General features: G+C 39.4%; 1 protein-coding gene across 20 annotated transcripts in view; it reads right to left on the reverse strand.

Moving 5' to 3' along the window:
* Positions 1–27,777, reverse strand: part of LOC138760639 (girdin-like) — a 272,147-nt gene that overhangs the window by 214,612 nt on the left and 29,758 nt on the right. For 18 of the 20 annotated variants that reach the window (XR_011355767.1, XM_069931479.1, XM_069931478.1 and 15 more), the window contains one exon: positions 22,617–22,725. The exons of 1 other annotated variant lie outside the window; for it this stretch is intronic. Coding sequence is in view for 17 of the 19 variants with exons in the window: in XM_069931479.1 (XP_069787580.1) it covers positions 22,617–22,725 (109 nt within the window). In the remaining 2 variants the exon portion in view is untranslated. Of the gene's footprint in view, positions 1–22,616; positions 22,726–25,756; positions 25,822–27,777 lie in introns of those variants that run through there. One more of the 20 variants, XM_069931472.1, reaches the window with a different exon arrangement.

Here is a 27,777-nt window from a genome sequence, read left to right on the forward strand (position 1 = left end):
TCAACAATTCATGCAATCTGGACATGTGAGAAAGTGGAAATATTTTGGGAAGATCTAAACCAGATATTAAATAAAATCACAAAAAGCAATATACCAAAAAAACCCAGAGATCTTCCTCTTAAGTAATATAAGAAACAACGAATTTGGACTCGATTTGGATGGAGCACAAAAAAGATTTGTTATGATAGCCCTAGCTGTAGCAAAAAAATGTATTGTCAACCTGGAAATTAGAAGACAATTTGAGAATACAACAATGGTATATAGAAATGAATAAATGTATTCCATTAGAAAAAATAACATAATTTAAGAAATAACATTACAATATTTGAACAAACAGGGGAGCCATATATGAAACACAATAGAGAAATCCTACCGTGGACTTCCACCACCTAAAATGACAGAAGGAGAAGATAACGAAAAGAACTGACTCAGTAAAATTTCTTGTTTATTTTTATTAAGTGACAACATTGTTTAACGGGTTTAATGTATCTTATAGATTGAACTTTAAATAAATGGGAAAGGGAGTGAGGGAGGGAGGGGAGGGGGAAAAAGGGGGAGAAAACGACACTAAATATTTAAGAAGAAAAATGTCTGTATGTATCTTAGTCAATATAGTTTATAGTGTGAAAAATAAAAAATTTTAAAAAAAGAAACAGATACAATTCAGAACATTTTTCCACCATGCACAACCCTTTGATTCATGTCTTTGTATGCAGTCTTAATCTTTTTTCACTGCCACTCCATGATCTACTCTGGCAGTTTGGCTCCCATCCCCCTGCAAATTTACTTGAAGCTGCCTGGAATAGGAAGAGCAAGCCTTTCTGCAAGGATATTAGTTCCCCTCCAGTTCAAATACAAACTGTCCTGGCAGTATAGGCCCTACCATTCCTGGAAGAGCCCTATTTTTCCAGATATCAGAAGCCTCCATCCTGCAACATCTCTTTAACAATGTATAAAGTGCATTATTCTCCTATTTCTAACCTAATTTCCACACAGCATGGGTAGCAATCCTTATATCACAAACCTGGAGGTCCTGTCCTTCAACTTCACACCTAACTCCCTGTAAAAACCAAAATGTGTAATTTGTTTACATCCCTTGTTAGGTTGGCATTCTGGGGTTGATTGGCTGGGCATGGCCATCTTTGTTCTTGTGTACAGGAGCATGCACAGTTCGTTAGTATATCAGAGTGCCACTGGAGCATGCACAGTTGTGTATTGTGAGAATCGAGAGCTGTAGCATACAACATGGTGGCATAAGAGGGTGAGTGAAATGCTCATAATTATGTTGACCAGTTTTCTTTTTAAAATATTTTTATTAAGTTTAACATAGGCATAAATACAAAATTGACAATTACATAATAATTCATTTGTTATCAAGTAAGCACCCATGGAAAAAAGCTAATAAAAAAGATAGCTACATCAATAATTGGTTGTCAAACCTTAAAAACATTTAATTGAATTGATCCATGCAACCAGGTTAAATGCTTTTCTTGAAATAACTTGTTTAAACTAAAGGAACAAAAAACTAAAGCTATCTCTAATCTAACCCCACCCTCTAATCATTACCTTGTGAATTAATAAAAGAAAAATCAATAATGTGGAGCAACTGGCGACCCCGGAGAACAGGCAATGAATGACCGGAACGTACAATAATTGTTAATTCTTCCAATTATAAAAAAAATTCTATGAATGAACCCTACAATTACATAAATTGAAACTTTCTATCTTTGATATTATATCAAATTTTCTCTAAAATTAAATAGGACATTACATCATAGAACCACTGTGCATGAGTTTGGGATTAGTCATCCTTCCATTTCAATAAAAGTGCTCATCTGGCTATCAACTTGGTAAAAGCTAAAACTTTTTCCTGAGATGCCAATGCAAGTATATGTTGATCGGTTTTAACAGTTTTTATGAAGAAGTAACACAGATATTATTTAGTCATTTCAATGGTTAAAGAAGATAGTTAAAAGTTTGTGTTAAATTAAGTTTTTAAATATATCTGGGCTTGTATTGGAAATAATTGAAATGCATCACAAACATGTGTTTCATCTTGCCTCCAAGTGACTATTTATTGGATCAAAGTTGCTACATTTAGTCAACGAAGGTTTATTGTTTGGAACAGAAAATTGAAGGATAGCTGTGCTTTGGACTGATATTGAAAATAATATGGTGGCCATCTTGGAAATGCCTTGAGTTGTAGGCAGTTTGTAATCGACATTCATCCGCCATAGGTATTGGCCAGAGAGGGATTTAAAGCTTCCAATTTAATTGCAAAATGTTCCATAGACACATTGGTGAAACAGTTTCTTGAAAATCAACAATATTATTAACAGATGCTGCGTGGAAACTAGTTTGTTAATAGCAGTACATTACAGCCATCAGAAGCAGTAGGCTTAAATCTGTGGACTCTTCTGTACATTTGACAATTTGAATTTTGCTGCCACTAGTGCATTGGGGACTGTTGATTTGGTTTGTGTCATGTGTGCTCAACAGATGAGTAAAAATGACTGCAGCAGCTGCTGACTTGGTATTAAAGACATGAAGGTTGCTGAAGAAAAACTGAGGTAACTGAAGAAAAATACAAGTGGTGTTAAAAATGTTCTTATTGAAAGACTGAAGCAAGCAAAGAAAGAGCAGGCAGGATCAGTTGATGGGAATGAAAACATTGCAAAACCATTGCAGAAGAAGACTGAATCTGAAGACAGCAACGTGGGAATGGCTGAAGATGTGTCACCAAATGGTGATGAAGAAACGAATAGGATGAAAATGCAAAACATGTAAAATTTGAATTGGAGAAAGAGTCATATACTAAATCAACATCTGACCCGCATAAAAAATATATTCAAGTGACAGTGTGACAAATGTTAAAAGCAGGAGAAGCAAATTAAGTTCTTCTGGTTCACATTCCATAGATTCCAGTGCAACATCTACATGCTTTTACAACAAAAATTGCTTAAAGATAAATATGCTTTAGAAGAACAAGAGCAAGAGGAGAGCGAAGGAAGGTTTTTGGAATTATGGATAAAGGGATAAGCACCTGTATATGGAAACACCAGAGACACTTCAATGGGGGAATAAATATTTAAGGAGGTCTAACTCAAAGCCTAGTCTGAAACTGAAAAGGAGTACCTTTGCTACTACTACGTCAGTTATAAATTAAGAAGATAAGGTAACTAAGGAAAAGGAGAGTTTGCCTACTGAGAAGAGTTGTTTGTTCTGTATAGGTGGACATGCTTTGGAAGTATGTTTACAGTTGGAAAGAAGGAACATAACAAGATAGTTTTCTTCAACAAAATGGAATATGTTTTAGATGTGTCAAAGTTGCATTAGTTAAAACTGCAAGAAGCAATTTAACCGTAATATATGCAGTTAGAGGCATCCTGGAATGCTACATATCCATCAAAGGAACAAGGAATTGGAAAAGGAGCAAACAGAAACAAAGGAAACGTCAGAAAACAGTGTTTATCGCCTTGGTTCAGGCAAGTGGTCTTACTGGGGGCAGTGTGGATAACAGAAAACTTTCAACTATGCCTGTACAAGTCAAGAACAAGAATGGGAATGCAATAATACATTTTTATGCATTTCTTGACCCTTTCCAATGAACAAACTTAATCTTCAAGGAAAGAAAATGAAGACCATATTGAAAACCAGGGGACAAGAAAAAGTCGTTGAAACCAGCATTGTTTCAGGCTTAGAGGTTGCTGGATTGTATGGCAAGGATTCTTGTGATCTTCCAATTTTATACACTCAGAAGACTATGCCCGTGCAAGAAGGAAGCATCCCACATCAAAATGATAATAAACGGTGGTCTCATCTGAAAAAATATTTAACCATCTGAAACTGGTTCTGAGAGATATGTTGATTGGTTCAGATGTACCAAAGGCTTTGGAACTACTAGATGTAATATGGAGTGTGGGACCTTAAGCAGTTAAAACCATGCTTGGTTGGCAATTACTGGATCATTAAGAGGAAAATGTGACAGTGCTTAGGAACAGTTAGCCACAAGTGTCAACAAGATTTTGGTTGTGAAAATAATGAGCTGTGGGAACTGCAGTTCAAGAGTGACTTTCCTGAGTGCCTTAGTGACGACCAAGTACCTTCAATATGATCTTCATATGTTGGAAGATTTCAAGGTTGAGAGATGTTTTAAACCCATCAACTTTGGAACAATATTTGCTCAACTGCATCATTTTACTGATGCATGTGAGGACAGTTACAGAACTGTTAGCTATCTGTTACTACATAGTAAACATGGTTGGATATATTGTGGATTTGTGGCGGGAAGGGCAAGAGTGGCTCCACTAAAATCAGTTTCTCTCCCTTGAATGGAGTTGATGGCTGCTACCATGGTGAGAAGAATGGACAAAGCTAAGAAAGAGCTGCAGATGAATCTAGCAGACTCCTTATTTTGGACTGATAGTACCTTTGTGCTCAAATACCTCTACAATAAAACCACAAGGTTTTGAACTTTTGCAGCTAACAGAGTTGTTGAAATCAATAAAGTCTCAGGTCCACTACTGTGGAGATATACTAATGGTTAATAATCGATGTTTGAAAGTCGTGTCTTTTCTGAAGGATAAAATGTGGTGTCAGGGCCTACGTTTCTCTATGGCCTCAAAATGAGTGGCTCCAAAATCCTGATAAATTAAAAGAAGAAATTTTACTAGAAGATCCTAAAATCAAAAGAGAGGAACATCACATTCAATCTGCAATTGGGGGAAAAACTGTAAATGCTGTTCAGATAATGTCAAAACAAAAGGATTTAGTGACTTGTTTAATCCATTACTTGTTATCCTGGAATAGTTTGAGAAGGGCAACAGCATGGTTGATCAGATTTAAAAGATGGTATCTACACTGTAACAAACAATGTTCCAGAAACACAAGAGGACGTCTCACAGTTGAAGAATTAATTAATGCTGAGATGGAGATAATCTGCTTTTGCCAGAAGAAATTTGCAAGCAAAATTTCAAGTTTAAGAAAAGAAATGAATGTTAAAAAGACTGTAATGGATTTGTGTTAACCTTTAATTTAATGTTAAACTACATTTCTTTTATAAAAATGTCTTAGTAAATTACAGTTAAAATATTGTATCTATATTCTTAGTAAGTTAGCTGCAAGTTGGTATAGGATCTCACACAGGTCACAGCACATTTATAGAGAATCATTGTTTTCTGAGAAGAGTGTTCATTCTTGGTGTCTATGTGTCTTAGACAGAGCTAATGGATTTCAAGTGGGTCTTAATTATTCAAGAACTGCTGAGAAAGCAATCTGTTTTTAATCAAAGCCACTTAGGCCTCTTGAACAGAGATGAGGTCAGAGGTTGTTATGGACATGGAATGGTTTTTGAAAAAGGAACAGAATTTTGGTGTAAATAAAACTGGCAGTCATGTGGTTTCCAAGAATTGGCACTCACCTCAATGATGATGTAATAGTTACATGATTTGGAGAAATATATTACCAAATTCAGACATTTTGTTTTCAGTTTTGGAACAGTTCAGCTTGGAGTTTACAGAAGTCAAAACCCTGTGAAATACAAAGGTTGAAACCTTGTGAAAGACAAGAGTTGAGTTACAGTAACCAGAATTGGTGCTGTTTGTTGTGTGTTACTCCTAGAAGATGGGGAACACAGAATCCATGGCTTTTGAATTAATGAAGCTCATTTTGCTATCTCTTTGGAAAAGAGGACAGAACTCTACTGAGTCTATTTGTGTGTTTGGCCACTTCATTTAACCCTTGTCTGATTTGTGACTTCATCGTGGAAGAAGATAACCACAGTTGTTTAACTCTTGTCTGGGTTTGTGAATTCATTGTGGAAGAAAATAGCCACATTTTACTGTTTTTGAAAAGAGGGGAGATTCTTCGTGTAAAAAACATTTGTGAGTAAAGAGGCCTGAAGATGCATGTTTAAAAGCACTTTGTAATTATTTCTGAACTGAGAATTTAAGACCTTCAAGCAAGACAAAAATGATGTTAAACACACACAAATGTACATTTACATTTGTCCATCATCGAGTTATGTAAGAAATGTTATGTTATTAATAGTTTAATAAAATCTATTATTTTGAATTTCCCATTGCTGTTCCTGTGTTAATGCTAACAAAAACCCTTTAAGCCCAAACATAGCGTGGCTATGTTGCAGGCAGTGAAATTAGTGGAATGCAAGTGTGATCCAGGCCACCCATCCATCCAAGCTCCCAACACCCCAGTCACAGATCCTCACCCCAGCCACTTATGCATGGAATCTCCCATCACCTTGATTTCAGATCCTTGCTCCGGCTGCCCTCCCAACAGCCCAGCCACCCTCCCATCAAGCTCCTGATGCCCCAGCCACCCTCCTATCAAAGCTCCCAACTGTGGACGCTTGCCTAGGCCCCCTACCCACCTAAGCTCCTGGTGTCCTGGCCTCCCACTCATCCGAGCTCCCAAAGCCTTGAACAACTCAGGTACTTACTGTAGTCAAAAGTTGTATGCGTGTTATAGTTGACCCCCTAAATTTTAGCCTAAAAACTGGCCCACAAAATTCAACTATTACGAGTAGTGTACAGTTTGATTACTGAAATTAATACAAATTAGCAGTTTTAAGACTTGCATACATGAATAAATATTATTACGTACATTTATTAGTATTCATATAAAATTTATAACAAAATATGTATGCAATATTTTTCATGTCTTGTGGCTCTCAAACATCTGGTTCATCACATCTCCTCTTGTGTTAAATAAGTTTGGCCACCCCTGCATTATGGGCATTTAAGAAACTCTAAGACTCTATGAAAGATGAAACACCAAGTCTGGAACTCAAAATGTTTTATTTCCCAGTCATTTTGAAATCTCTATGCTGTTTCCTGTTCCCTTTAACTCACTGAAAAATTTACAACAGTAAACAAAAGACACTTCAACCAATTTGTCCATGCCAACCAAATTAATCGCATTTGCCTGCATTTAGCACACAATGCTCTAAAAGTTTCCTTTCCATGAACACATTTAAATGTCTTCTAAACATTATAATTGTCCTCACCAATTCCTCTGGCAACTCGCTTCAAGTGTCGACTGCCCTCTGCATGACAAGGTTGCCCCTCATCTCCCTTCTAAATCTTCACCTCCCTTACCATGGGAAAAATATTATATGTCTTCACATTATCTATGCCCCTCATGATCTTATAAACTTCAATATGCCACCACCCACACCCCCTTTTCCTCGATGGAACAAAAGTCCCACTTATCAGCCTCTTATAATTCAAGCCTGCCAGCATCAATAACGTTCTCATTAATCTTTTCTGCCTCCTTTCCAGCTTAATATCTTTTTTTAAAAGAGATGGATGACCAGGTCCACATAATACTCCAAGTACAGTGTAACCAACACCTTGTGTAACTGTAAAATGACATCCCTTTATTGAACTCAATGCCCTGAAACAGAGAGAGAAGTGCATCAAACATCTTCACCACCCTGTTTATCTTTGCTGTTCACAACACTTGTTGGGTCCCTACCATTCATCATGTGAATCCTGCTCTGGTTTAACCTTGCACTTAGAGTTAAATGCCATCTGCCATATTTTCCCTCACTTTCCCAGTTCATCTAGATTCTGTTGTAATCTTAGATAACCTTCTTCACGATCAACAATAAACTTCTTACTGTCTACTATACCACCAATTTTGGCTTCATCTGCAAGTTTAATAACATGTTAATCATAAATATTGATGACAAATAACCGTGGATCTAGTATAGATCCCTGCAGCACACCACTGAACATCGTTCTCCAATCTGAGTAACAACTCCCCACAAACACTATCCCTTCCTATAAAGACAATTCTGTATGCAATTATCCATAAAACCCTGGATGCCATGTAATCTGAAGCTACTATTCTGCAACATGGAAAACAATCTGAAACAAGTTTTCAAGGGAATCAATAGTCCAGAAAATCTGCTGGTCAACATCCAAGTTATGAGGATGGCAAACTATCACAGTTTCACTGTACATCTGCTTTGTGCAGAGTCCATCTGTGGAGTTTAAGAAAAACATTTAGTACTATAAAGGGCAACACAGTAGTGCAGCATTCTCATTCCCAACCTAGTGCAGAATTTGCACATCCTCCTTACAACTGTGTAGGCTTCTGTCAAGTGCTCATTTCCTCCACTTCCTCGATGTACAGATAGGTTAATGGCTACTGAAGATTACCCCTTAGTAAGTAGAGTTGATGACCAGCCAAAAGCAAATGAGTTACAGGGACTAATAGGATTAATTGAGGACTAGCATAGACCCAATGACCTGAATTACCTTGTGTCTTAGTAAGTGTGTGGTGAAGAATGTGGTAACCTGCCTAAATGACTAGCAACCAATGGCACTCACATCCACAGTGATGAAGTGTTCTGAGAGCCATGTGCTGAAGGACATCAGCTCCATCTGAATGGTGACAAGGATCCTTTCCAATTTGCCTATGGCAGATGCCATCTCACTGACTCCACACAAAATCCTGGAACATTTGGACAGCAATGATGCAACATCAGGAATTATTTTATTGACTATAGCTTGGTATTCAACACCAACATCCCTTGAAAACTAATCTGCAAACTCCCAAGACCTGGGCCTCAATATCCCACTGTGTCCTTGGTTCCTTGATTTCCTCATCTCCGGACCCCAATCAGTATGGATTGGCAAGAACATCTCCACAATCTCTATCAGCAACAGAGCACTTAGGGCTGCGTATTCACCCCACTTCTTGACTTGGTTTACACCTACAACTGCATGGCTTAGGAGGACAATGCCACAGTAGTGGGCTGTATAAAAAGCTGCTTAAGTCAGCATGGAAATTGAAAATCTGGATGAATGGTGTGTTAACAACAACCTCTCACAAAGTCACCAAAACCAAGGGGCTGGTTGTAGATTTTTGAAAGAGAAATATCAGAGGTTTATGATCCAGTGATCACTTGGGGAAAATCAGAGGTGGAGAGAGTGAGCAAATTTAAGTTCCTGGGAGTTATAATTTTGGAAGACCTTTCCTGGACCCAACAGAATCAGAATTTATTGTCATGAACAAGTCATGAAATTAGTTGTTTTGCAGCAGTATCATAGTGCAAACATTCATATTATAATCATCTTACAACATTACTATAAATAAAAAAATTTAAATAGTAGTGCACGAAAAGTAAGGCAGTGTCTTTGGTTCAATGATCATTCAGGAATCTGATGGCAGCAGGGAAGAAGCTGTTCTGTGCTCCTGTATCTTTTCCTGATGGCAGCAGAGTGAAGTGGGTGTGGGCTGGGTGGTGGGGATCTTTGAGGATAGAAGCTGCTTTTTGGACACACTCCCTCATGTAGATGTCCTCAATGGAGTGAAGTCTAGTGCCTGTGATATCGGAGGCTGAGTTAACAACCCTCTGGAGCACACATTTCAAACTTAGGCCCGCGGGCCAAATTTGGCCCGTGATATAATTATATTTGGCCCGCAAGATCATATCAAGGCCCACTGGCCGCCGCGCCAGTATAGCGCATGGACAGCTAATACTACAAATCCCAGAATGCTTTGCAAATGCATTGGCGCCGGCCCGTCAGCCCGCTAATCGCCCCCACCTCCTCTCTTTACTTTCATTAGCATCTGCGACCTGTCGCCTAACTCACATGTAATAAACCCCTTATGAAAAATGGCCAAACCAAAGACAGAAAACAGGACCTTTCAAGACAGGTGGGAGGCAGACTATATGTTCATCATTTTAAAAGACAAACCTGTTTGTCATTGAAGCAAGTTGTTATTTTTTTGACTTGTTGGCTTGTGAAAAAAAAACATTTAAAAGGAGCTTAAAGGCTATAGAGAAATATTATTTATTGAATATTTTATTTCTCATTTGTTAATGCTTCTGGAAAGAGTTTAACCAAAACTATTATTAAACATTTATTTTAATAAGAAAAAGTTTAACATTACATATGTTGAAACAAGAGAAAACATGCAGATGTTGTTGAAAGTTTTCAATAAATATTTCGTTTGGCCCTCGACTTAGTCCAAGTTTTTAATTTTGGCCCTCTGTGAATTTGAGTTTGACACCCCTGCTCTAGTTTATTCTTGTTCTGAGAGTTGGTGCCTCCATACCAGGAAGTGGTGCAACCAACCAAAATGCTCTCCATAGTCCCCTTGAAGCAGTTTCTGAGAGTTTTTGGTGACATATCAAATTTCCTCAGACACCTCAGAAAGTATAGCCACTGGTGAACCTTCTTTGTGATTGCATCAACATGGAAGCTCCAGGACAGATCCTCAGAGATGTTGACACCCAGGAATCTGAAGTTTTTGATCCTCTCCACTACTGAGCCCTCGATGAGGACCGGGTTATGCTCCCCTGACTTCTTCCTGAAGTCCACAATTATCTCTTTGGTTTTGCTGACGGTTGTTGTCAGGTCAGCTTGTTGAATGGTGTAACATCTCCCTCCTGCTGTTTGTGATTCTGCCAACAAATGTGGTGCCTTTGGAAAATTTGGAAATAGCATTGGAATTGTGCCTGGCCACACAGTCATGGATGTATGAGTAGAGCAGTGGGCCAAGCATGCATCCTTGGGGTACGCCTGGGTTGATAATCAGTGAGGAGGTGACATTGTTTCCAATTCGTACCGACTCTGGCCTTTTGTTGAGAAAGTCAAGGATCCAGTTGCAGAGTGGGGTACAGAGCCCAGAGTTTGTAGCTTCTTGACCAGCACTATAGTTGATAAAGAGCAGCCGTATGTATGAATTGCTGTTTGAGGTGATCCAGAACTGAGTGAAAAGCCAGCGATATTGCATCTACTGTGGAGCAATTGTGACAATAGGCGAATTGCAGTGGGTCCAAATCTTTGCTTAGCTATGTGTTAATTCTGGCCATGATCAGCCTCTCAAAACATTTAATCACACTATAAATTAGTGCTAATGGGTGGTAGTCATTCAGGCAGTTCACACTACTCTTCTTGGGTACTGGGATGATTTATGCCCTTTTGAGGCAGGTGGGAACCTCTGACTGCAGTAATGAGAAATTGAAAATGTCCGTGAACACTCCGCCTGGTTGGTTGGCGCAAATTTTCAGTACCCTGCAAGGTGCAAGGGTACGAGATATCACAAATCGGGTCCAAAATATTCTGAGAGGAGAGGGAGAGCAGCATGATGTCTTGATACATGTGGGTACAAACGACATTGACAAGAAAAGGGAGGAGGTAATGAAAGGGATTACAGTGAGCTGGGACGAAAGCTGAAAGACAGGAACGCTAGGGTGGTGATCTCGGGATTACTACCTGTTCCAAATGCAAGTGATGAAAAGAATGTAAGGATAAGGAAAATGAATGTGTGGCTGAGGTGCTGGTGTACAAGGCAAGGATTTGGCTTCTTGGATCATTGGGATCTCTTTTGGGGAAGGCATGATCTTTACAAGAGCGACGGGTTGCACCTAAATCCAAAAGGTGTCAACATTTTGGCAAGTATGTTTGGTACAGCAGTGGGGCAAGGTTTAAACTAATTTGGTAGGGGTATGGGAACCAGAGTGATAGGGAAAAGGGTAGGGAAGATAAAATAATGGCCAGGAAAAGTAAAATAGGAAAAGTAATGTTGGGAGGAAAAAGTAAAAAAATCAGATGGTGCAGTGAGTTTTCGGGTCAATGATAGTGTTAAGAAAATTACAAAGAAAATTAGTGGGCAGAAAAATCAAAAGAAAAGGTAACAGAAGTCACTAGATATTAAAAGGACAAAGAGCATAAGAGCACTTTATCTGAATGCCCGCAGTATTAGAAATAAGGTTAGTGAACTTGAGGCACAAATCGGTACCCATGCCTATGATTTGGTAGCCATCACGGAAACATGGCTACAAGGTGACCCTAAATGGGAATTAAACTTTCAAGGGTAGCAGGTGGTGCAAAGAGGATGGTAAGGGAGGTGGAATTGCACTTTTAATCAAAGATGACCTCCAGGCAGTAGTGAGGAATGATACAAGATCTAAAGAGCATAATGTTGAGTCCATTTGGGTAGAGATAAAGAATAACAAAGGGAAAAAAATATTGGTGGGTGTTATCTATCACCCACCAAATAACAATAGTTTAGTGGCACAGGAAATAAATAGAGAGATAAGTGAGGCATGTAATAACGATACGGCAGTAGTCATGGGGGACTTTAACTTCCACATAGATTGGGAAAATCAAGTTGGTCGTGGGAGTCTGGAAGAGGACTTCATAGAATGCATCCGCGATAACTTTCTTGAGCAGCATGTTAAGGAACCCACAAGAGAAAATGCTCTCCTGGATCTAGTGTTGTGCAATGAAATAGGTAGAGTAAATGATGTAATAGTCAGAGATTATCTGGGAAATAGCGATCATAGTATGATTGAATTTCTCATTCAGATGGAAGGGGAAATAGTTAAATTTAAAACTAATATATTATGCTTAAACAGGGGTGACTACCATAGGATGAGGGAGGAATTGGGCAGATTGGACTGGGAGCACAGGCTAATTGATGAAACAGTTGAGGAACAGTGGAAGATTTTCAAAGAAATATTTTGTAATGCTCAACAAAAATATATTCCGGTCAGGAAAAAGGGCAGCAAGAGAGGGAAAAATCAACCGTGGTTAACAAAGGAAATAAAGGAGAGTATAAAATTGAAGGCGCAGGTGTACAAAGCTGCAAAGAGCAGTGGAAAACTGGAAGATTGGGAAAACTTTAAGAGACAACAAGGGGTTACAAAGCGGGTAATAAGAAATGGGAAAAAGGATTATGAAAGTAAATTGGCACAAAATATAAAAACAGAAAGCAAAAAATTTTATAATATGGAGGATGATATAAAGTGCTCTTATGCTCTTTGTCCTTTTAATATCTAGTGACTTCCGTTACCTTTTCTTTTGATTTTTCTGCCCACTAATTTTCTTTGTAATTTTCTTAACACTATCATTGACCCGAAAACTTACTGCACCATCTGATTTTTTTACTTTTTCCTCCCAACATTACTTTTCCTATTTTACTTTTCCTGGCCATTATTTTATCTTCCCTACCCTTTTCCCTATCACTCTGGTTCCCATACCCCTGCCAAATTAGTTTAAACCTTGCCCCACTGCTGTACCAAACATACTTGCCAAAATGTTGACACCTTTTGGATTTAGGTTAACTCTGGCCACCCTCTTCCGTTTTATATATTTATATAATGGAGGATGAGAAAGGAAAACTGGTAGCAAAAAATGAGGAAACGGCCGAGGCATTAAACAAATATTTTGTGTCAGTCTTCACGGCCTGCCCAAGTGCAGAGTTAAGGATGCGAGTGTTGGGGAGGGCCTTGATAAAATAGTTGTTACAAAATCACCTGGTCCTGATGATATGCATCCAAGGGTTCTGAAGGAAATGGCAGAAGTTATAGTTGATGCATTGGTGGTCATATACCAAAATTCCTTGGATTCTGGCCAGGTCTCGACAGACTAGAAGACAGCAAATGTCACGCCACTTTTTAAGAAGGAATGTAGGCAGAAGACTGGAAATTATCGGCCAATTAGCTTGACGTCTGTAGTTGGAAAAATGCTTAAAGCCCGTCATTAAAGATGAAATAGTGAAACTTTTGGAACGTAAGGGTTCAATCAGGCAGACGCAGCATGGTTTTAGAAAGGGAAGATCTTGTTTGACAAACTTGTTAGGATTCTTTGAGGATATAATGGGTGTGGTGGATAGAGGGGAACAGGTTGATGTTGTATATTTGGATTTCCAGAAAGCGTTTGATAAGGTGCAGCACAAGAGACTTATCAGTAAGTTACAGTAAAGTGGAGTCCGGGGAAGTATATTGGCCTGGATTGAAAATTGGTTGTCTGACAGGAGGCAGAGAGCCGGGATAAATGGGAGTTTTTCAGGTTGGCAGAGAGTGGTAAGTGGGGTGCCGCAGGGGTCGGTGTTAGGCCCACAACTGTTCATCATTTACATTGATGACTTGGAGGAGGGGACAAAATGTGGTGTAGCCAAGTTTGCGGATGACACCAAATTGAGTGGAAGAGCAAATTGTAATGAGGATGTGGAGAGTCTGCAGAGGGATATAGTTAAGCTGGATGAGTGGGCAAAGGTCTGGCAGATGGAGTACAATGTTAGTAAGTGTGAGGTTATCCACTTTGGCAAGAAAAATAAAAGAGCTGAATATTATTTAAAGGGTGAAAAACTATAGCATGCTGTTGTGCAGAGGGACTTGGGAGTGCTTGTGCATGAATCGCAAAAAATTTGGTTGCAGGTGCAGCAGGTTATTAAGAAGGCAAATGGAATGTTGGCCTTCATCGCTAGAGGAATTGAAATCAGGAATAGGGAGGTAATGCTAAGTCCGCACCTGGAGTACTGTGTCCAGTTCTGGTCTCCATATTTGAGGAAGGATATACTGGCTTTGGAGACGGTCCAGAGGAGGTTTACTAGGTTGATCCCTGGGATGAAGGGGTTGACTTATGATGAAAGATTAAATCATCTAGGATTGTATTTGCTCGAGTTCAGAAGAATGAGAGGAGATCTTATAGAAACATATAGGATTATGAAGGGGATGGATAGGATAGATGTAGGAAGGTTTTTTGAGCTGGCCGTGAAAACTAAAACAAGAGGACACAGTCTCAAGATTCGGGGGAGTAGATTTAGAACAGAGATGAGGAAAAATAGTTTTTCCCAGAGAGTAGTGAATGTTTGGAATTCTCTAACCAGGGAAGTGGTTGAGGCTGCCTCATTAAACGTATTTAAAATTTGGTTAGATAAATTTTTACATGATAGAGGAATTAGGGGATATGGGGAGAAGGCAGGTAGGTGGAGTTAGGTCATAAATTAGATCAGCCATGATCGTATTGAATGGCGGAGCAGGCTCGATGGGCAATTTTTGGCCTACTCCTGTTCCTACTTCCTATGTTCCTACGCCATCAAGGCCTGGTGCCTCCTTCAACCATACTTTCACCCTCTTGAATGATTTTCTGACGTCACCCTCAGAGTCATATCACAGTGTCCTCAGCCTTTTCAGGGATTCTTGTAGGCACTGTTTGGTTCTTCTTTTCAAATTAGGCATAGAATTTGTTCGTCGCTTTGTAGGCAGTTATGGCCTATATTCCTTGCCATAGCTGGTGTGTATTTATCTCTGTCTTCCTCTGGAATTGCCACTTTGCTTCAGGGATGACCTTCTGCATGTCGAACTTGGACTTCTTGTAAAGATCCCAATCCCCAGCCTTAAATGCTCTTGTTCTCACCCTCAGCAAGTTGCAAATTCTCTGATTCATCCAGGGCTTCTGGCTGGGGAATACCCATGTGCACATGAGCACACATTCATCCAGGTCTTTAAGTCAGTGACAACTGTTGCACATTCATTCAAGCCTATTAACGAGTTTTTGAATATGTTCCAGTCCACCGATTCAAAGCAGTCCTGCAGATGCTCCTTTGCTTCCTTCAATCATACCTTTGCCTTCTTCACCACTGGTGCTGTGGACCTCAGTCTCTGCTTGATGATCAAACTTGTCAAAGTGCAGTCATGGTATGGCTCAGTATGCGCTCTTCATAGGATGTAGTTGTGGTCGAGTGTGTGGTTCCCTTGGTCTTGCATGCAACATGTTGGTGGTAGTATGTCAGAGACTTCTTCAGGTTGGCCTGATTGAAGTCCCTTATAATGATCAGAAAGATATCAGGATAAGCTGTCTCACAGTTGTTAATCACAATGCTCAATTCCTCCAGTGCTAGCCTGTGGAATGTACACTGCAACCAGGATGATGGTGGTGAACTCCCTCAGCAGAGTGAATAGGTGACACTTGATCACCAAATGTTCCAGGTTCGGGGGGAACAGGACTGGATCATGACCATCATGTCTGTGCACCACAATGAATTGTTGATAATGCAAATACTACCTTCCCTAGTTTTTCCAGATGCCAGTGTTCAGTGTTTGTGAAGAAAGCAGCACCTCTACATCCTCAGGAGATTGCAGAGGTTGGGTACAAATTTGGAAAACTTAGCAAGCTTCCAATATGTGCAGTGAAAATTGAGATGACTGGCTGCATTGTGGCCTGGTATGGGGGTACCTTTGAGCAGAAAGCTCTGCAAAAGGTAGTCGACACAGCCCAGTACATCACAGGAGAGGTTTTCCCTATCACAAAAATCCATGTGGAATCCTTCCGTCAGATAGCAGCAGCAATCATCAAGGATCCGCACTATGTGGTACATGCATGTTCTCACTACTGCAATCAGGAAAGATGTATATGTGTCATAAGACTCTTACCACAAGGTTCAAGAACAACTGCTTCAACTCCATCTCTGCATTCAACCATGGTTTCTGGGGAGCCCTAGTTGCATAGCATTTGATCTGTGACATCTTCGATGCATTTGCTAGCACACTCCTTGATGTTTACATAGCCATTGTAGGTGGCCACCTTCCTGAAATAGCTCCAATCCATGATCTCAAAGCTATCCTGTACACTGTTGTGCACCTCCCCACTCCCACCTCATCCATGTCTTGATCTCCCTATGAACCAACTTTTTTTTTGTTACAATGGTAAGCATGCAGGGGTTAGCAGAACAGACATGTGTGCTCAGAGTATCCAAGGTGAGGGCAAGGGGCAACTGTGCACAGACCAGAGACATTGATGTACACTTAATCAAGGGTGCTCTGTCCTCTGGTGGGGAAGTTGACATGCTGTTGAAACATCGGTAGAACAGTTTTCAGGTAGCTGTGGTTGAAGTCACCAGCTACAATCACAACTATCAGGGTGAGATGGCTGGGCTTTGTCGATGGCACCATAAAGCTTCTTCATTACTTCACTCTCATTCGCCAAAGATAAAATGTAAACTACAGCAATCAGCATGGGCTTGAATTCCCTGGGTCTGCATTTCACCAACAGTTATTCTGTTTCTGCTGAGACAAAGCTCAAGACATACATGCACCAATTCTCACTGAAAATGCCACCCCCCCCCCCCCCCCCGAATCTTGCCAGACCAGCAGCATCTCTGTCTGCCGTAATGGAAATAAGGCTATCTAGCTAGATCACTAAATCTGGGATGAAGTCCTGGAGCCACATTTCTGTAATCACCAGAGCACAGTAGCCCTGCAATTGTTTCCAGTTCAGATGCAGCCCAGCAGTATAGAATACTACAGTGCAATACTCCCCTTCAGCCATGCTCACTTTGAACAGGGAACTAGAAGAGAGTTAACATCCACATCAACTACTACAAGCAATGACACTTCTGCTGAAATCAGGACAACATTCCAGCAGATGAACCTGCAGAAAGCAACTGACCCAGATGGACATTCAAATGGCTAGATTAATGAGATTGATACATCTACCAGTTGATCTGCACAGGTGTCCTGAAATCAACTGGTGGATGTATTTGGATATCATTAACATCTCTCTGCAAATTCCTCATTCGCTTTAAGAAAGCAACTATTATCCCACTACCAAAGCATAATAACAGACCTCAATGACTGATGGCTGGTGACACCACAGTAGTGAGCCAGCTATCAAATAATGAGGAGATCAATACAAAAAGATCGAAAGTTTTGTGCCAAAATAACCTCCCTCTCAAATGTTGATAAAGACGATTAATGACTTCCAAGAGATAGGTAGAGTCCACAACTATGCCTACATTAATGGTGCTGAAATCCAAAGAATATATACAGTAACTTGAAATTTTTTGGAATAAATATCTGCATGATCTGACCTGAGACAAGCAACAGTCATGAAAGCGCACCAATATCTCTACTCTCTCAGAAGGCCAGGGAAGTTTGGCATGTCCCCCTTATCTCTCAGCAACTTTTACAGATGCACCTTTGAAAGCTTACTTGCTGGATGCATCACAGGATGGTATGGTGGCTGGCTGCTCTGCTCAAAATCAGAAGCTACAGGAAGTAGAGAATGCAGCTCAGAACATAAACTTAATTCTCCTCCATGAAATCCATCTACACCTCCCCACTTTGTAAAAGCAGCCAAAAAACCTCAGAGCCATCAAACTCTGGACACACATTTTTCCCCTCCTCCCACTGCAGAGAAGACTTCAGTGTGTGAAAGCATGCACCAACAAGATTAAAGTGAAACAAAAAAATAAGTCTGCACACCTGTGATTGTAGTAAATACACAAAAACATTGAAGGAACTCAGCAGGTCACACAGCATTCATAGGAAGTAAAGATATAACCAACATTTCAGGCATTTCACAAATGTGATACGTTCAAGGTATGAACAAAAAAAAAGGAGACAATAAAAAGGCTGGGGAGGAGGGAAGAAAGGACAGGAGGAGGAGCACAGACCAAAATGCAAAAAGCCATAATTGGACATAGATGGGAGGACAGGAGATGAAGAGTGAGAATTGATTAGGGGAGGTAATTTCTTCCTTATAGTCATCAGGCTCTTGAATAAACCCTATAACAGTGCTCTCATGTTGCCCTTGTTTGTTGCTAATCAGCCTTCCATTTCATTTTCAAATCAGAAGTCAGAAAAAGTACATAAAAGTCAAATGCAAAAGATTACCAGATTCTAAAAGGCTCTTTATCCGAATGCCTGTAGTGTTTGAAACAAAGTTAATGTCCTTGTGACACAAATTAGTACAAACAGTTATGAGTTAGTTGTCATTACAGAAACTTGATTGCAGGCTGTATATGACTGGGAATTAAATATCAAAGGGTATCAAGTACTAAAGGAAGGATAGGAGGAAGGTAAAGGATGTGGGATAGCGCTTTTCAGGATAAGATCAGAGCGATAGTGAAAGGCAATACAAGATCTAACAGGCAGGAATATTGAATCGATCTGGGTAGAATATTAAATGGTGGGGGGTGGGGGGTTATCAAAAAGCCACCAAATAATATTACAGAGGCCCAGGCAATAAACTAGGAAATATTTGAGGAGTTTAAGAATGGAATAGCAGTTGCCTTGGGGGAAGTTAATTTGCACATAGATTAGGGAAATCACATTAATGGAGGCAGACTTGAGGAAGACAACATAAAATTGCATGCGACTTTTTTTTAAAACAAACAGCACATTACTGAAATGCAAGGGGACATGCCTTCTTACATCATGGGAATTCACCACAGTCCTCATAGTTGGAGTATACAATCTGGGAATTGTATGGGGCTATAAATGAATTGAAGACCACACACCCTGATGAACTGATTATCATTGCTGAGAATTTCAACCAGGCGAACCTCAAATTAAGGCTACCCAAATTCCTTCAGCATGTGGACTTTGCTACAAGAGGGGAAAACACATTGGACCTTGTGTATACAAACATTTCTAACATGTATCGGGCAGAGCCCTGCCCCCTCAGACACTCTGTAATGCTAATCCCAGCATACAGACCGCTCATCAAATGCTCAAGACCAGTTCTAAAGCAGATTCAAACCTGGCCAGCAGGGGCCATCATACATTTCAATACTTCTTTGAATGCACTGACTGGCACATGTTCAAGGAAGCAGCAACCAGTGGAAAGTGCATCAATTTGGAGTATACAGCATCAGTGACCAGCTACATTAAGTGTAATGATAATGTCACTGTGCCTACTTTCTTTAATCAGAACCCATGAATGACTGCGGCAGTGTGTGTGCTGCTCAGGAACAAAGACGCTACCTTTAGAGCGGACGACAAGGTAACCCTAGCTACTGCAAGAGCTAAGCAATCTAAGGACATCAGGGAAGCAAAGTATGCACATGCCTAGCGTATTCATAGTCATTTCCTGGACAGCAATTACAAAAATACACCATCTGCCTGAGCTAGTGATGCCTCCTTCCCAGACATATTGAACAATTTTTATGCGTGTCTTGAGGTGAAAAATGAAATGACGGCGAAGAAGACCATCTCTCCTCCAAATGATCAGATGCCATACCTTGCAGTAGTTGATGTGAAGAGAGTTAGGCAAGGTCAACCATGGAAAGATGCTGGACTGGATAACTTTCCTGGAAGGGGGTGCTCAGGGGGTGCAGCTCATCCAGCAAATGTTTTCACCGACATCTTTAACATCTCCCCGAGAAGCACCATGGTCCAATGTGGTTCAAAGCCACCAACATTTCCCCATACCAAAAAAGTCGTCTGTATCCTGCCTCAATGACTACTGCCCTGTCGCACTCATATCCATTGTCATGAAGTGCTTCCATAAGCTAATCATGGGGCACAACAAGCTCCTGCTGCCCTCGTCATTGGACTCCCTGCACTTTGCATACAGATCCAACTGCTCTATGGACGAACTTTCCCACCGCCTTCCATCTAGTCCTCACTCACCTGGAAATTAAGAACTTGTACGTTCAAATGCTGGTTACTGACTTCAGTTTGGCATTCACAATCATACCTCAGTACCTGATAAGGAAGTTGAGCCTGTTGGGTCTAAATACCAATTGGATTCTTGACTTCCTGTCAGTGAGACCTCAAGCAGCCTAGATCTGTAACAGCACTTCCAAGGCCATCACACTGAGCACAGGGCCCCCCTCCCAGGATGTGTGCCTAGTCCACCACTGTTCATCTGCAGACCCACGACTGTGCAGCTAAATACAGCTCAAACCACATCATCAAGTTCGCTGATGACATGACCGTGGTGAGCCTTATTAATAAGAATGAGGAGTCAGCAAACAGGTACAGCTGCTAACGGACTGGTGCAGAGCCAACAACCTGAACGTTAACAAAATAAATGGTTGTCAACTTCAGGAGGGCCGGGGGACCATGCCCTACTGACCATTGACAGCTCCACCACTGATGTCATCAAGAGTATCAAGTTCCTCGAGTGCACTTGGAGGAGAATCTCACCTGGTGCCTTAACACCAGTTCCATAGCCAAGAAAGTCCAGCAGCTCCTTTACTTCCTGCAAAAATTCCCTCCATCCTCACTACATTCTACAGAGAATGTATTGAAAGCATCCTGTGCAACTGCATCATTGCCTGGTTTGGAAACTGCAAGACCCTATAGAGAATAGTGAAGTTAGTGAATAAGATCATTTGGGCTTTTCTTCCTACCATGAAGGACATCTACAACACTGGATGCAGGCAAAAGGCAAACATTGTGAAGGACTCCATACCCCCTCATGTAAATTGTTTTTTTCTTCTGCCATCTGGTAGGAGGTACCATAGCACTCAGGGCCTTATGTCCAGATTGCACAATAGCTCCCCCCCCCCCCCCCAACCAAGCCATCAGCTCCTGAATTCCCACAGCATATATGGATAGTGCAGCATGGACTTTACTATATTAATTTTAATATTTTTAACTTCTATTCTAACTTATATTTATGTAAATATGCTCTGTGGTCCTGGAGAAATGCTATCTTGTCTTTACTATGCAAGCATAGTATGAATGATAAATAAAGGTGCCTTGACACAATTAAAATTGAAGGTTTCATAAAATAGGTAAAATTAATTATCTTGTAGATAGGGATCCTCTCAGAAACAGAGATTACAGTTACGAATGGAATTTCTCATACAAATGAAGGGTGCAATAGTTTGATCAAAAGCCAGTGTATTATGCCTAAATAAGGGAGCACAAACTATATGGTGAGATAGCTAATTAACAGTGGAAGACTTTCAATGTTCAACTAAAGTACTTTCCAGTTAAAATAAGGACAAGAAGGGTGGGGAGAGCCAGCATGGATAACTAAGGAAATAAAAGAAGACTTCCTTCCGAGATCCAAAGCATACCATCTTTGCCATGGTTTGCATTGTGCAGTGTAGCCGTTGTATTGCTGTTCATCAAGTCTTCTCCGGACAGTAGTCATTGACACATCCACATCTATCTGCTGAAGAAGATTTCTAATCTGTCGAACAGGCATTTGGGGATTTTTCTTCATTTATGATGAGAATTCTTCTGTCATTAGCTGTAGAGGTCTTCCTTGGAATACCCAACCCTTTCCGATCACTGAGCTCACCATTATGCTCTTTCATCTTAATTATGTTCTAAACTATTGATTTTGATACACCTATGTTTGGGCATTATCTCTTATTGTTTTATTCTTGTTTTTCAACCTCTCAATAGCTTCTTTGAATTTTATTAGTACAACTCTGATCCTTGTGTTGAAAAATTGAACTACAGACTCCAAAAGTGATCAAAAGCTTAGAAGAAAACCTACCTCTCTTGTATCTGTACCAATGAAGCAATTAAACATACCCAAGTACTCACAAATACCTGTGAAACCAAATGTTTGAAACATTACAGTGCCCTGAAATGAGGAGAGTATGTATAAAAAGTGCTGTAATTTCTTGAATAAAATTTGGAATGTGCACTTTAATTACATGTGAATTGTTTGATTACAAATTTAAAACTGGAGCACAGGGGAAAATAAAGGAAAAAAGTATTTTTGTCCCAAACATTATGGAAGGCACTGTATGTGGCCTTTGCTCCATTCCAACTCTACACTTTGTGTCTTGCCCCTGAACTCTATGCGAGATACCGAGCTGCACTGCTTGCAAAACATTTTCTTACTGCACTTGGATACATGTGATAATAAACTTGAAAAAAATTATTTTATAATTCACACAATCTTTTCCCATTACAGCTTTAGTTTAATTTGTCACTGAAGCAAATACTTTTTAAAAAAAATTGACCAGTTCAAATCATTTTCAAATCAAGCCTTTAGCTTGAGACGCTTGGTACTAATTGAAGATATGAAAACAAATATAAAGAAATAAAATGAAATTCTAAGAATATACAGATTAAAAACAGGTCTCTAATCACTTACCTGATAATATGATTTAATATTATGCACCAAGATGGATAAATTTTGGATTCTGAGAGAGACATTATTGTTTATTTTCTTGTTTAAGGCTTGATTTATTGATTTTGGATTTCTGAAAAACAAACAACAGGCAAGTTATAAGTGAATATTCTGTTTAAAATACGAAGTGAAATCTGTTGAAAGTTTAAACATTCACAATTAACTTACTAAAATGTTAAATCAAACACCCATTATCCCAAGATCAAAGGTCCCATGGTAGAGATGCTGATAGGTTGAACATGATCCCTAAAAGCATTTCAAGGTGAAATTTTTGAAAGAGGCATAAAGGTATTTGAAGATTACTTTTTAAAAAAAAACTCAGCTTGTAAAGCAAAACCTTTTCTATAGAAATACACAAATATCAAACCAGAAAGTGCTTTCTCATTGGTCCTTGAAAAATATTGCTATTCCATTATTATTTGACTAATTCATTGGTGTTTCAAAGATCAAGCATCAATACAGCCATTTGTTGTAAAGAACTCCAAAGAAGTCAAATTTTGCATCAAGCAGTTTTTCCTCAATTCTGTCTTTAATGGCCAGATCTTTAACATTCAACCTTGGCCCTGGCTTCAGATTCTCTACACAAAACCAAAGCCTCTCAGAATATTGCAGATGACACAAAGATTAGGGTGTACTATTCAGCAAGGCAGAATTTAAAAGTTTGCAGCGGGATCTAGACCAGCTGGAAAAATAGGCCGCAAAGTGTCAGATGCAATTTAATACTGTATAGACAAGTGTGAAAGTATTCCACTTTGGGAGGGCCAATGGCGGGAGGGCCAACGGCGGGAGGACATGCACAATAAAAAGTTGGATATTGAAGAGTGCAGAGGGATCTGGGAAGATAAATATTTCTCTGAAAGTAGTATCATAGGTAGATAAGACTATATTGAGAGCTTTTGACACATTGACCTTCATAAATCATGTATGCTTTTTACACAGCCACTTTGTTCCAGGATAATATGCAGCTTTTAAAAAAAAACACTGACCCTGCTGTGTAAAAAGCACCAACAGAATTTTTTGCGTGGGGGGGTGCAGGAGTCATTCTTCTCCCAGCTTTTTTCCAATCAGCAGAGGTAGCAACAGTGCCGGAATGCCATCTGTGTAAAAGGGTAATTTGGAATTCTGGGACCAACTCAGTTAAGGATGTGTATTTCCGGCAACAACAAAAAAAAAAATAGGACAACCGGAAAAATCTTTTTAATAATACTGCTGCCCCGTTCTTTCCCGGCAGCCCACAATTATACAACAAAGGTAAAAGACAGAGTCAATCTAGCTGACAACAAGTAGTTCACTTGGGAACACCTTTTTTTAAAAATTTTATTTATTAAATCATGATGGATATGCTAAATATGCATTTAATGAATACAACTAAAAAAAATACATACATGATTTTTTTTAAACTAATCCCCTACAACCCCCCTTCCCTAACCCACCCACCCCTTCCCAACCCCCTCTAATCTACTCCCAAGGAGAAGAAAGGAAGAAAGAAAGAGGAGATCACATCACATAAAATTTGTCAATTAATTACAATGGATCGGAGCAACATCACTAACGTGTGGAAAGGGGATTAATAATTCAACCCCATATAATCCAAATACGGGCTCCAAGTTTTACAAAAAAGGAATAATTATTACATAAATTATGTTACCTTTTTCAATGGAATACAAGATCTCATTTTCCCAAGTAATTGCCCAACATTTTCTAGCCAAAGCTAAAGCCAATCTCAAAAAAGCAATTTGAAATTGATTTAATTTCAGTTCTAAACTAATCCTCTTAATATTACCCAACAAGAAGGCCACAGGATCTAATGAAAATTTCTCTTTCAAAATAACTTCTAAAAATTCCTTAAGTTTAATCCAAAAGGGTTTCACCATCTCACATAACCAAGTAGAATTATAGAAAATAACCTACCTCCTTATGACCTCTAAAACATAAATCCAAAGAAATTATATTTCCTTAATTTATCTGGATTTAAATATAATTGATAAATAAAATTATAATGAACCAATCAATACCTTACATTTACAATTTTAGTCATACTATTCTTACATCAATTTTTCCAATCATCCTGAGAAATACATATACCTAAATCTTTCTCCCATTTTAATCTAGATTTATGAATATCCATCTTAAGCAGTTTATTCTGTAGTAAAGCATATATCTCAGATATAAATCTCTTCTTAACACCCTAAGTAAAATTTCAAACTTTCATCGTCTAGGTAACTGTAAAGTACGCCCAAAATTATCCAACAGTCAGGCTTTAATTTGATAATAAGAAAAAAGAATATTCGAAGATATCATATTTCTCTTTCATTCTTTGAAAAGAAATAATATCCTGCTTCATAACAATCTTGCACCAATTTAATATCCTTTTGATCCCATAACTTCAAAAGTTGATTATTAAGTGTAAAAGGGAAAAGCTTATTTTGATACAAAGGAGTTTTACCTGAAATCTTACCTTGAGTACATATGACTTCATTTTTTTTTCAATACCAAAAAACAATTAAATGTTTAAAAACAGGTAAATTATAATTACTCAATAATTTAGGATTCTATCTGTAAATAAACTGATTCATCTTCTTCTCACCAATCTGGGATAATTCAATATTAGTCCATATCAAAGGTTTATCCACTTCAAACATCATATTGATAATTATGCTGATTTATAATAATTTTGAAAATTAGGAAGCTGCAAGCCTCCTAATTCATATTTCCAAGTTAATTTCTGTAATGATATCCTTACCATTTTATCTTCCATAAACATTTCTTCACCAATGCATTTAAATACTTTAAAAAATTGAGAAATCTTACAAGGAATAGACTGAAAAAAAATATTCAATTCGAGGAAAATATTCATTTTAATACAATTAACTCATCCTATTAATGTAATCGGTAAATCTTTCTGCTGATTCAAATTATATTTAATTTTAGATAATAAATACAAATAATTAAATTCATATAAATGGCTATAATTACAATCTATCTTAACACTTAAATACTTAATCTGATCTGAACATTTAAAGAATAAGAGATTTGAAAGATAAAAGATGCTAAAGGCATAATCTCACTCTTTTCACAATTAATTTTATAATCTGATACTTCACCATCCTGCTCCAATCCATCATGGAAGTTCCTCAAAGAATTCAGAGGTTTTGTTCAATGTATCAAAACATCATCTGCAAACAAATTTATTTTAAATTCATCAGATTTCACCTTAATACCTTTAATATTACTTTCTTGTCTAATCATCTGAGCCAAAGGTTCAAAGAGCTGGTGACAAAGGGCAGCCTTACCTAGTCGATCTAGTCAAAACAAAAGGTGAAGATAACTGTCCATTTGTCATGACTCTAGCATCGGATGTCCCCCAAAGTTCCTCAACATGATTATCCAACTGCACGAAAACCAACAAGGTCGGGTCAGATACAGCAATGAGCTCTCTGAACCTTTCTCCATTAACAATGGCGTGAAGCAAGGCTGTGTTCTCGCACCAACCCTCTTTTCAATCTTCTTCAGCATGATGCTGAACCAAGCCATGAAAGACCCCAACAATGAAGACGCTGTTTACATCCGGTACCGCACGGATGGCAGTCTCTTCAATCTGAGGCGCCTGCAATCTCACACCAAGACACAAGAGAAACTTGTCCGTGAACTACTCTTTGCAGACGATGCCGCTTTAGTTGCCCATTCAGAGCCAGCTCTTCAGCGCTTGACGTCCTGCTTTGCGGAAACTGCCAAAATGTTTGGCCTGGAAGTCAGCCTGAAGAAAACTGAGGTCCTCCATCAGCCAGCTCCCCACCATGACTACCAGGCCCCCACATCTCCATTGGGCACACAAAACTCAAAACGGTCAACCAGTTTACCTATCTCGGCTGCACCATTTCATCAGATGCAAGGATCGACAATGAGATAGACAACAGACTCGCCAAGGCAAATAGCGCCTTTGGAAGACTACACAAAAGAGTCTGGAAAAACAACCAACTGAAAAACCTCACAAAGATAAGCGTATACAGAGCCGTTGTCATACCCACACTCCTGTTCGGCTCCGAATCATGGGTCCTCTACCGGCACCACCTACGGCTCCTAGAACGCTTCCACCAGCGTTGTCTCCGCTCCATCCTCAACATCCATTGGAGCGCTTTCATCCCTAACGTCGAAGTACTTGAGATGGCAGAGGTCGACAGCATCGAGTCCACGCTGCTGAAGATCCAGCTGCGCTGGATGGGTCACGTCTCCAGAATGGAGGACCATCGCCTTCCCAAGATCGTGTTATATGGCGAGCTCTCCACTGGCCACCGTGACAGAGGTGCACCAAAGAAAAGGTACAAGGACTGCCTAAAGAAATCTCTTGGTGCCTGCCACATTGACCACCGCCAGTGGGCTGATAACGCCTCAAACCGTGCATCTTGGCGCCTCACAGTTTGGCGGGCAGCAACCTCCTTTGAAGAAGACCGCAGAGCCCACGTCACTGACAGAAGGCAAAGGAGGAAAAACCCAACACCCAACCCCAACCAACCAATTTTCCCCTGCAACCGCTGCAACTGTGTCTGCCTGTCCCGCATCGGACTTGTCAGCCACAAACGAGCCTGCAGCTGACGTGGACTTTTTACCACCTCCATAAATCTTCGTCCGCGAAGCCAAGCCAAAAAGAAAGAAGAAGAAGCAGTAGGACTTCTAAATAAAGCCTTAATCCAACCAATAAAAGAAAAAAGGGGCCAAATCTAAATTTCATCAAAACTTGAAATAAAAAAACTCCACTCTATCAAAGGCCTTTTCTTCATCAAGTGAAATAACCATTTATAGGTTAGATTCCTCTAGAGAAGCAGTCATTAAAGAAATAAACCACAATATTATCTGCTAAATACCGATTTTTAATAAAACCAGCCTCATCCAAATGAATTAAATCCGGTAAATATTTAGCAAACCTATTAGCCAGAACCTTCACTACAATTTTATAATCAACATTTAATAAAGAAATAGGGATCCACTGCAAGCAGGGTCTTGTAGACCTATCTTTCTTAAGAATAACTAATATTTGCTTTAGAAAAAGGCTCCAGAAAAGAATGAACCTCTGTTGTCTGCTTCAATGCATCCATCAATAAAGGAATTAATAAATCCTGAAATTCTT

The sequence above is a fragment of the Narcine bancroftii genome, chromosome 4, assembly GCF_036971445.1.
Source record: "Narcine bancroftii isolate sNarBan1 chromosome 4, sNarBan1.hap1, whole genome shotgun sequence".
In the NCBI taxonomy this organism is placed as follows: domain Eukaryota; kingdom Metazoa; phylum Chordata; class Chondrichthyes; order Torpediniformes; family Narcinidae; genus Narcine; species Narcine bancroftii.